This window comes from Theobroma cacao, chromosome 9 (genome assembly GCF_053813885.1).
Source record: "Theobroma cacao isolate CCN51 chromosome 9, ASM5381388v1, whole genome shotgun sequence".
In the NCBI taxonomy this organism is placed as follows: domain Eukaryota; kingdom Viridiplantae; phylum Streptophyta; class Magnoliopsida; order Malvales; family Malvaceae; genus Theobroma; species Theobroma cacao.
Window position 1 is genome coordinate 18,486,011 of NC_142647.1, and position 11,896 is coordinate 18,497,906.

Consider the following 11,896-nt stretch of genomic DNA (forward strand, 5'->3'; position numbering starts at 1 on the left):
AATGGTCCATCCTATTGCTGTCTTATACTCTCTTAGCACACAAACGAGCTTGTCTTCCTACACGTTAGTAAAAAAAGAAGAAATAATGACTAGTAAAGTATATGAGTTTCCTAAAAAAGCATACCTTAGATGATTAGGCAATGGCTTAAGCTTAAGTGTAGGTGGCTTTTCAATGGAAGGCTTACATGGTGATGATGAAAAAATTAGTAATTCCAAATACTCAAATTGAGGTTTAATGAGGCATGAAGAGGTATCCATTAGTTTCACACATTCAAGAACTCTATCATCATCATTTTCACAAGTAGAAATTAAAGAAACCTCAAATGGATCATTAGAATAATTCTTAATAAATACCTCATTGGTGATCCTATTCACCACATTAATTGCAAAACACTCATCAGAATCTTTTAGAAATTTTAAAGCTTTAAAAATATTAAAATTTACCTTTTAGTCTTGAACCCTTAAGGTAAGTTTACCTTTTTCAAAATCTATGAGATCTCTACTAGTAGCTAAAAATATTCTCCCAAGAATGATCAATATTTCACGATCTTCCTCCATGTCAAGCATGATAAAATCTACTACAAAAATAACCTTACCAATTTTTACCAAAATATCTTCCATAATACCTCTTAGGTCAGTGAGGGTTCGATCAGCAAGTTGTAAAGTCACTGAAGTAGGCTTAATTTCTCCCAAACTAAGTTACCGATAAGTGGACAACGACATTAAATTTATACTTGCACCCAAGTCTCATAAAGCTTTTGCAAAATACAATGTACCATTAGGGCATGGAATGGTAAAACTGCTTGGATCTTTAAGCTTTGGCGGAAGCTTATTCTAAATTATGGCACTGCACCTCTAAGCGAAACAGTCTCAAATTCACCCAATTTCCTTTTTTGGGTCAAAATATCTATCAAGAACTTCACATACCTTGGCATATTTTCCAAAACTTTGACAAAAAGAATATTAATATGAAGCTTTTTAAATAACTCAAGAAATCTTTGAAATTGCTTGACAAGCTTCTACTTTTGAAAATGTTGAGGGAAGAGTGGTGGTGGTTGTGATGGATTTAATTGAGGTTTCTTTCCTTGAGTTTGTTCATCAGAATTTTCAACCACAATTTCTTTTTCAACATTGCCACTTTCAATCTTTTTTTTTTCAGTAGGCTTAACTAGATCATGAGATTGCACACTACTATTTTTTACCTCTTTACCACTCTTAAGTGTAATTGCCTTACAATGCTCATTACCTTCTCTTATAAAATTGGGTTCAATGTCACTAGGTAAAGTAGCTTGAGGTTTACTATTAATTGCATTAGCTAACTGGCCCATTTATATCTCAAGAATTCTAAGTGATGTTGTTTAACTTTGGATGATACCATCATTCTTAGCCATATATTGCATGAACATTTCCTCCATCATTGGCTTTCTCTTAAGCATAAGAGCTTTTGCTTGTGGTGGAAAACCAAAAGGAAAATTTTGCTTTACTATTGATGAGGATCTTTGGTTGTTACTCCATGAAAAACTAGGATGCTTCCTCCAACCAAGATTATAGTTGTTAGAATATAAATTATTTTGTTGTCTATTAAAATTTCCAACAAATTGTACAAATTCAGCATTAATAGGACAATGATCACTGGAATGCTTATCTCCACAAAAATCACATGTCGCAAAAGGATTCTAAATAGCATGAACACTCGGTGTATCAATTTTCTTAGTGAGAGTAACTATTTGTGTAGTTAAGGCATTAGTGGCATCAAGCTCATGAATACTAGCAACTTTTCTTAGACTAAATCTCTCAAATGGCCATTGGTAATTGTTGGAAGCCATCTCCTCTAATAAGTCATAAGCCTCATCAATAGATTTACCCATTAGTGCCCCTCTTGTTGTAGCATCAATGGTGGTTCTAAGTGGTCCTAGTAAACCATTATAAAATGTTTGTACTTGCAGCCATTTAGGTAACTCATGGTGAGGACATCTTCTAAGTAAATCCTCATACCTCTCCCAAGCCTCATATAGTGATTCCGAATCAAATAACATAAAGGAGGTGATACCGTTCCTCATATTTGTTGTCTTAACTGGTGGAAAGAACTTAGCCAAAAATTTCTTAGCGAAATCATCCCAAGTATTAATGGAACCAACTAAACATGAATTCAACTAACTCTTTGCCTTATCTCTCAATGAAAATATGAAAATCCTCAATCTAATGGCATAATCAAAAATGCCATTATTCTTAAATGTATCACAAATCTGTAGGAAATTCACAATATGTGCATGAATATCATTATTCGGCTATTCCCAAAACTGAATTGAAGTCTGAATCATCTGAATGATTGCTGGTTTAATCTCAAAGTTATTGGCTTGAATGGTAAGTGTACGGATGCTAGAATGAAGACCTTGTATGAGAGGTACAACATACTCTTGTAAAGACTTGTTCTTTTCTTGATCAACCATTGTGTGGAATTGAGTTAAAGCTTGTAAATTCTCCCTTTGAAGTTTTCAAAAAGTCTTTTCGATTTCTGGGCCAAAAGGAATAATTTCCAAAAGTTTAACTCTTCGCATACAACAACCAAAAATAATTGAAAATAATGAAAAAGAAAGTTTGAATTAAGACTAAGATTGCTTGGTATTAATATTAGCAAATATTATGAAACAATTCCGTAGCAACAGCTCCAAAAACTTGTTGTTGGATTTACCACACAAATGCACGTATTGTTAACAAGTGAAATAATGAAAAGTAAAGTTGCATTCCCACGAGGAATTGTACCAAAATTTTGCTAAGTACTAAAAGTAACACAATTTAATCTTATCCAAGCAACCAATTTTTAAAACTATTGAAAATTAAAGTAACTAAAACTAATAACAAGAATTGTCATCAACATCCATTTGTTAATATCGTTAGAATTTTTCCTTTATATTGGATATGGTAGTTAGGTGGAATTTTTTAAATTTTATAATTTTTTTAAAAAATATGACATAGATTTATCAGACTATGTGACAACCTTAAGCCTTGGTAATATGTCATTGTGGCACTTGATGAAAAATATTTATTAACAAAAATAAAAATATTATTTTCTTTTTATTTATTTATTTTTTTACTTTTTTTCTTTTTTTCTCTCTCTTTGCTTCTACTTTCCACCCTTTTGCTTATGTTGTTGGGTTGCATTGATATTATGTCGAACAACCTTAAAGTTGAAACAAAAGATGGGAGACAAGATGAAGAAAATAAAGTGAAGTTGGAAAAAAAGATGAATGATAGGGAGAATGAGGTAAAGGTGCCATTGTTACAAAATCTCACATTAGATAAATAAAATAGGGGTATCAAGTTTTTAAACGAAGGTGTTACACACCGTAGTAGGTTAACCTTTCAAAAAAGGATAATGGCCCCATGACAAGTGGGATTCAAGACAATTCGGACCCGACTATGATGTCATGCCAAGTGCTCTAATGGATGGAGTAGGCAAGGTGACCCAAGCCGCAACAAAGGCATAACATAGACGGTGGCAGAAAATGTTACGAAATCCCACATTAGATAGGTGAAGGAAGGTTTTAGGGATATAAACATAAACATTACAAGCCCAATAGGTTAACCTTTTGCCAATTGGGTATTGGCCCTGTGACATCAACATTTGCAACATAACTTTTGATCTGACCAACACCAGACTAAATCAACTATTGACGGCATAAAACTACAAATAAATTTGCCAAAATTTGGCTTTTCTTCTTTGGTTTGAAGTTGTTCTTTTAATGAAATATTGTAGATAATTGGTTAAGTTGATTACTTTGGATTTAGTTTTGATCTAACAATTTTCAGTGTTTTAGAATTTGATATTGAATTTAGATTTAAATTTAAGAGTTCTTAATTTAATTAATAGTTTAATTTTATTTTTTTTTGTATGATATTGTTGACATTTGTTGAGTTAGAAGGAAAAATATAATAACTAAATTTGACTTGAGTTGAGTTTTTTTTTATTTCTAAATCTTAATTATTTTCAAATTTTTATTATGAGCCTATTTGGCCTAACTTTTTTTTAACTTAAAAGCTATTTTGAAGCTTTTATGAAAAATAATAGCTTTTAAAATTAAATTAAAACTGTTTGATAAACTGTTTAACAAAATAAATTATATAAGCTAATTTTGATTAAAATTACCATAAAGAGCATTCATGCCATCTTCAATCACCTAATAAATTATAACGGAACGTTTTAAGTTTATATACGATTTCAGATGTTAAAATCAAAAAAACGGAACAACTCTTAAACTTGTATAGTAGCAAAAGCGTTAGATTTTTGTTGATTTAGTAAGCAAGCAGACCATGATACTTTAATTCCCAAAAAGAAGAAAAAAGAGGAAACAATGTATTTGACATTAAAATCCTTTTTAGTGAAGAAGAGAGAAAACATTTTAGTAATATCTGAATACAATTTTGAATTTTAGATTTTATTTTCTCTTAATCTTTGCAAAAACAAAAAAAAAATTAGATTTTATTATTCTGTTGCTGGGTCTTTTGTTTTTTTTCTTTTTTTTCTCGGTAGTTTTTGAAGAAATAGGTCAAGGAAAGGGAGATCGCGATTTGCATTAGAGAATAGTGATTTGCAAAAGGAATGAAAAAAAGGGAGATTGATTGAGAAAGAAGTATTTCTTGAATAATTGATGTGTTTTTAAAAAAAGAGAATAGAAAACTCCTCCCTAAAGTTTTTCTTTAAACTCTTTTAGATTTTTTGTTAAAAAAATGTTACTTTTTTTTAAAAAGTTTTTCAAAAATCATGTTTGGCCTAACTTTTGCTTTTAAGAAGTAGGTAAATTGAAAAAAGCCAGACCAAACAAGCACTAAATATAAAACTTAATTATTTTGAAATGTGCCACGTGCCTTGATTCCATAAATCCATGCCACAACTTAATTACTTATATTTAAAATATCTGAAAATGCCATCAAGCATTTATTAATTTCACGTTAGTATATTTAACAGAAAATCTAAACAATATTAAATATTAGACTTAAAGTAATAATTTTTTAAAATAAAAAATTCAATTTGTATAAATAATAACAAAGTCTAAATTCAACAATTTTATATAATAAGAAAAGTAAATTCAGAATTTGAGCATAAATTATAGATAATTGAGTCAAATATTCAAAAACAATTTAGTAATAGTTGTAGCACACTGAAACTGGGCTTTGGAAACAAAGTATGTAATTGTGATTGGGCTACAGAGCCCAAACCTTGTAGTTGTAGAAATTTACGTTAACCAAAAAATATTATTACGGATTTAAAAAGAAAAAATAAGCCAAAATGGAATTCTTAAAACCTTGGTCTGGGTAGAGAAAAAGAAAAGCAAAACCCTAGTCGCTTGTAGTGAGAGAGAGGTGGGGGTGAGGGTTTATATAAATTTATTTATGTCGTTAATGGTTGGGAAGCCTTCCCCTTCGCTCATAGCTTTGAAGCCTCGCCAAGTTGTACTTTCTTTCAATACAACCATGAAGAACAAGGCCTCACCTCAGTCCTTGAATCCCCACCAAAAGTCTCTTCTCCTTCTCTCCGTGGCCCAGTTTCTCGAACGCAATTCTTTCTCCAAAACCCTCAAGAAGTTTCTCTCCGAAGCTCATATACAGGTATCTTTTTCTTTTTTTTTTGTGTTTTCATTTTACTATTCTCAGCTCAGCGTGTATGTTTGAATGTGATTGCTGATTGGTTGTTGGGTATTCTTAAATTGAAAGAAAGAAAGCCATTGTCCTTCTGCCGAATGTTAAAATGCCTACTTTCTGAGAGCTTTGTGGCAGGCTCGGAGAATTTTTATCTTTATTTGTAATGGAGTAATGGCTTATCAGGTTACAATAAACAAACCTACAAGCTCAAAGGCATTAGGCATTTATTTCCCAATGTGAGGACATTTATCTTTGTCCGCTGCTCTTTTTCTTAGCCGTTATAATTCGTAGCCTCAACTAATATTTCTCCGAATGGTTTAGACCCTTTATTCGTTGGTCATATTGGGGAATGCAAAATATGCTGAAGGTCAGATATTATATGCTTATGACCGTCACTAATGATACTTCAATCCTGAATGCAATGAATGGTGTTTCCTGCAGTACAGTGCAACTTCTCTCAAGTTTCTAACAATCAGAAAATGGTTCATGTGGGAAAATATATATTGTGGTTTGCTCTTTTGCCTTTGTTTTATACCAGGAAATCTCTTAGAGGGTTTCCTTAAAAGTGGCAGTTATGATTACCAACAGCAGCACCTCTATTCCACCACCCCATTAATTGAGAAAAATTTTTAAGATCACAACTATTAGTTTTGGAAAAAGTTGTGCTTCACTTTCTATTACTGAACTACAATGTCTAAGACATAAGCAAACAGTTAACAGTTATTTCCAATTTTTCCTCAATATTTCAACATCTGTAGGGAAATCTCATGTTTCTTGGAGCATTGTTATTTTTATCTCTACAGAGTTGGGAGCTTGTTCATGAATAATGTATCTTTGTCTATGACTTTCTATGTATGTGTATGCAGTATTTCGTGTTTCTTGAAGCATTTAATGTTTTGCTCGCTTACACTAACTATGCCCCTTCTTTTTTGTCTTCGTACTGCTCATCTCTGTGTGTATGTGTCTGTGTGAGTCTGCATCTCATGCTCCCCTTTGCTTCCTGTTAATCGAATTGGGAGTTTTCATTCATTCTTCCATGCTATATTGCTGTTTATTGGCTTGGATTCCTATATTAATTTCCTTTTTCTTCTATTTTGCAGAAAAATGATTTGACTGATTCTTCCCTGGATTTGGAAGAAATGTGCTGCAAGTATTTGGCAATGAGGTAGCCTGATATCTTTCTCCCGATGTGTGTGTGTAGAAGGATTAAGGCCTGGCTATTTGCGCATGCTATATTCACCTTTGCCTTTACTTTTACTCTTTTCACTGCATTCACGATCTAACATTAAACTTATGCATGCAATGGGCATTGTAAACACTCAAATATAAACCTGCAGTGATCTGCATGTGGACAGAAAACTGCATATTGAACTTCCATTGAGCTTTGCTTTCACATGGTTTGTGGTTGGTGTTCTGAACTGTAATTGTTAAGATGCATAAGTCTCTGCAGTATACCCTTCTATCCTTTTGATAATGTTTCCTGTCCTTATTATATCTTATGTTATCATTTTTTTTCTGTTCTTATTCTAATTTTATTTCGACTTCTGTATCATGCAGTGATAATTCCAGCTCAAATTTAAATAGAGAGCAGTTCCAAGGTCTGCTAAACTCACTTAAGAATATGCTGTGATGAAGACACTGGAATGATTTTTTTTGGTGTTGATTTTGATGCTAAAAATGTGAAATTGCAGATATGCAGGTGAATGGCAATCCTAATGGTGATGAACGAGTTGGCATTGCTTCTGCTGTTGATACTGCTATGAAGAGAAAGAAAAAGAGAGGCAATGAGAGTAGTACTGATGCTCGAGCTGGTCAATCTGAAGTTGTTGATAAATCTGCCAACTCTAAGAACAGTGAGGAGCAAGTTTTCCGTGAAGCATCAAAGGCACCTGCTGATGATATTATTGATGGGTCGCAGTTGGATGAGTCTGTTAAGAAGCAGAAGGAGAAAAAGAAGAAAAGCAAGTTGGATTCTGAATCTTGCGTTCATAATGCACAATGTTTAGGTGGGGAATCTGAAACATATAAAGATGCAGTATCTATGGAGAGTAATAGAGTGTCTGATGCAGGGATGGAGATTAAAACTAAGGGTAAGAAGAAAAAGAAAATTAAGCTTACTTCTGATTCATTTGTTGACAATGTTGAGCAACATGGTTCAGAGGATAAGCCGCAGGCTGCTACTACTTTGAATGCTAGTGACATTTCATTGGAAGATAAGACTACCAAATCTAAAGCAAAAAAGAAAAAGAAGGATGATTCTGAAGAGCTTGAAAAAGGAAAATCTAGTGGAGTGGAATCAAAAAATAATAATAGTGGGATCTCAAAGGAGGATTCAACAATCATGGATAGTAAAGGTTCCAAAAAAAGGAAAAGATTGGATTCTGAAGTTAATGATTCTCAGCCTGTTGATAAAATGGCTATTGAAGACTCTAAACGTAGAAAGACAGAAAGTTCACAAGAGCAGGAAAATGGGAACATTGAGAAAAATGAAAAGAATTCTGAACAAAACAGTTTGAAGAAGCAGCAAAATGGTTCAGTTCCAGTAAGTTTATGAATACCTTAATATTGAGCATTTCATACGAAACAATGTTAATTGAAGCCGAATTCTGACATCAGTTTGCCAGTTTTATCTCTGTGATTTACAATAATGTATATCCCTTTGCCTCTCCTTCCTAATATATTTTATGTGTTGCACATGCTAATCTATATAGAATGCACTCTTTTTTTTTTTCTTTTTCTTTAGAAAACATGCATTCAAGTGTATTGTTAAATCACTGTTTCTTAAATCTCATGGATAATAAGAGAGCTGTGATGATACCTTGCTCTTTTTTTACCCTGATGATACTTTGCTGCTTGTGTTTGTGATTAAGTAGCTTTAGAGACTCATTTCTTCGTAGTAACATTTGGAGGTTCATGAAAAATGGTTGGTGCCAAAACCTTAAAGAGATTTTGCTTTTAAAAGCTTGTGTGTATAAGTTGGCATTCTGAATCTGACTAGTTGCTTCATATTTGAGTATTTAACTTTATAAATTTTGCCTGATTTGAAATTTTCTCGCCCAAGTCAAATCTTTTAATATATTTGCTTCACTTACAGGTGTTTTTGAGTTTTTTTTTTCTTTTCATGCTGCATGAGTTTTTAGCGTTCAATTTTTGTTGGAATTTGAAGGGTGTGTGAGATTTTTATATTGCTTTGCATGCTTGGGCATTTGTGGTTCTTTCTTAAATTATAGCATTTCATGATGTGCTTTATTCATGGTTATTACTCCTCGCTCTCCCTCCCTTCCTCTTTGGCTGTTGTCTTTGATGATAAGTGGTGTTTAATCTTGAGGCCCAACTGATTTTTGGTTCTTGTGAATGGTACATATTATGGGCAATGGTTTTCTTTGAGAGTGTTAAGAATAAATATTCATCACAGATCTAACATCAAGTGTTGTGTTATTGCAGACAAAGAAACCATTTCAAAGAGTGAACATCGATGAGGTAGTATTTGTTGATAGAAGGCTTGAAGATAATTCATACTGGGCGAAGGTATAAACTATATGCTGCCTTGGTTGCTTTCCTTTTTAATGTTCCATTATTTTGCTATTATATAATTTGTATTTTTGGTCACTTGCAAAATCTTCACAGGATGGCGCTGGAAACGGATATGGTGCAAAAGCACAAGAAGTTCTAGGGCAAGTAAGAGGAAGGTATGTGTATATACGGTCATGTGCGAACATCTGGATGTATGTACATTTGGAACCAAAAGCGCATCATTAGGTCTGCCTGATCTGTGTCTTGAGTCCACATTCATAAGGAGCGATAGCTCTTTAACTAGCACTATTTGTGAAGCAAAGACTACAATGAGGCATATACACATTTGTTAATATCAGTTGTGATCCATTCCCTGTCAAAGTGTTGATATTTTGCTGGAAATGACTTTTATGTTTCTTTTTTTTTTATTTTCCTGTGTTTTTGCCGTTTGGGAGTGGATGGATTTTGCAATAATATGCTTAAGCTAAATGGTTGAGAAATTTCTAATGCAATTGTTTCTAATTGTAAATGCAGGGATTTTCGGCATGAGAAGACCAAGAAGAAGCGTGGAAGCTATAGAGGAGGACAAATTGATCTGCAGTCTCACTCGATAAAATTCAATTATTCTGATGATGAATAACTGGGGACTTTCTGGTGCATGATGAGTTATTCCTTTTTGTCATTTTCATACTTTTTGAGAAAATATGGAATATTTAATGGATCACAATATGATAATTCTTGTGTTCCTCGGTCAACTCTTCTGTATCTTAAAAAATTGTCTTAGTTTTCTGGCTCAAAGATCTCTAGCTAATTGAATCAAATATTTATGATTTGTTCTCTTTAGTTCAAAACGTTACCTTCACCTTTTCTTGCGAGTAATGAAGCAAATTGTTGTTTTGTTCCATTGATAAGGAGCTGCTTCTTTTTCTAGTGCAAAGTATGCATTTTAATGCTGCCTACCTGACGTGTGAATGTGGGGATACATATGGGATTCTGGGTTCTTCGTGCCTTTGCATATGTATCAATAAGAAAAATTAATTGATTCATAATAATGAAAGAGCAGAATGTAGTTTGTTTGATTTATTGGAAAGGTATTAAAGAATATGCAAAGATAAATACAAAATAATTAGTTTACTCTTAAATAAAGTTGGTAGTTTAGGACTATAATAAAAATTTTAATATATGTATATATATATATCTTCTTTACATTAAATCTAAAAGTTTTAAATTTATAAAAGAAAAAATCTTATTATTTGAATAAAAAGTTAAGTATTAAAATGAGATATTATCTGTCTTTCTTTTTTCGGATAATTGAGATATCATCTGACATTTATGACGTATTGTCCGTGAATTTTACAAATTAAGTTGGGTATTGGATGGTTCTTAAAGTAAAAAGCAAGAGGAGTGTTTTATACAATAATAAAAAGAGTAAATTTCACCCTCACTATTTGTGGTTTCAATTTTTTTCTTATTGTATTTTTACTTTTTTTTTTTTTTTACAGTTAGCATATTGTGAATATATTTTTTTTTCGAGACCCTACAGATGACTTCTATTTTCACAAAAGGTTAAGTTAATAATTTTGTCTGATAAGACTGTAAAAATACTTTTGAATGTGAACAAATAGACTAATTTTGATCTGAAAATATGTTGGTAATTTTATTAGGTAAAATTAATAATCTAACCTCTAGTGTCATGGATCTCACAACAGTAAAAGATTGAAGGAGTTTTGAGTATATAAACATGAGTTTCTTTTCAGTTATTATTGTATGGAAGATCCCATAAAAGATATAAAAGTCGAAGTAGACTCAAATCAATGTAAGAGATAAAATATCATGGATCTCACAAATAAGGTGGTTCTTAGGTATTTAAATATGAGCCTTCCTCTACCCAACAAGTAGGAACATAAATTACATGATGTAAATTAGGAAAAACAGATATCCATAGAGTGTCAATTGCAAAAAACGAAATTACAAGTCACCATATGAAAAAAGTTAAGGCCACAATGTCAATTACAATGGGCTGGTGACATCAAGTAGGAACATAAGTTGCATGCTGTTAATTGGGAAAAATAGATATCCAGAGAGTGCTAATTGCAAAAAAAAAAACAAAAAAAAAAATTACAAGTCGCCATAAGAAAAAAGCTAAAACAGGTGGAGTTTATCCTGTGTTAATTGTAAAAAAGGAAATTACAAATCGCAATTTGAAAAATGTTAAAACCACAATAAGTATAAGTGGAGTTTATCTTGATAAATAATAAAAGATAAAAGTTCAAATTTACCACTTTACTTAAAACGATCGATCGAATATACCACTCATCTTTTTAAAGATGCAATTTTAATAGTCAAAAGTTTATAAAAAAATTCCATTAAAAAATAAAGAAATCTTTTACTAAATATTTTAATTTTTGATCATAATTAAATTAAATTAAATTAGGAAGTACAATGATAAAATTGCACTTGATAAAAAAATGAATGGTGAACTTGACCCATGGTCATAAAAAGACTAATAAATTTGGATCTTATCCCAAATAATATTTTTAAACAAGTAAAACATAAATTTAATCTTTGTGATAATAAAATGCATAATCTTTTAGTTGAATAACCTTTTTTGGGATAGTCTCTAATTCTTATCTCTGTAGTGTTAATTAACTAATGGACTTGACTAATCCTTTAATGTCTTAGCCTTTCTCTTCTTAACGTTTAACTTGCTTTTGTTTTAAGGCTAAATAAAGATTTTTGCTAA

The 11,896-nt window shown here is 31.9% G+C and overlaps 1 protein-coding gene across 1 annotated transcript; it reads left to right on the forward strand.

Moving 5' to 3' along the window:
• Nucleotides 1-5,288: 5,288 nt before the first annotated feature.
• On the forward strand, nt 5,289-10,004 carry LOC18589452 (nucleolar/coiled-body phosphoprotein). Its single transcript, XM_018126423.2, has 7 exons — nt 5,289-5,607; nt 6,741-6,805; nt 7,198-7,238; nt 7,332-8,182; nt 9,085-9,168; nt 9,268-9,329; nt 9,688-10,004. The coding sequence occupies exons 1-7, from the start codon at nt 5,392-5,394 to the stop codon at nt 9,791-9,793; spliced, it is 1,425 nt and encodes a 474-aa protein (XP_017981912.2). The 5' UTR covers nt 5,289-5,391; the 3' UTR covers nt 9,794-10,004.
• Nucleotides 10,005-11,896: the final 1,892 nt, after the last annotated feature.

Coding starts and splice junctions, on each gene's coding strand:
- LOC18589452 (XM_018126423.2), top strand. CDS start 5,392: ATGTCGTTAATGGTTGGGAAGCCTTCCCCTTCGCTCATAGCTTTGAAG. Junction 7,239..7,331: donor AAATAGAGAGCAGTTCCAAG/GTCTGCTAAACT, acceptor GTGAAATTGCAG/ATATGCAGGTGAATGGCAAT. Junction 8,183..9,084: donor AGCAAAATGGTTCAGTTCCA/GTAAGTTTATGA, acceptor GTGTTATTGCAG/ACAAAGAAACCATTTCAAAG.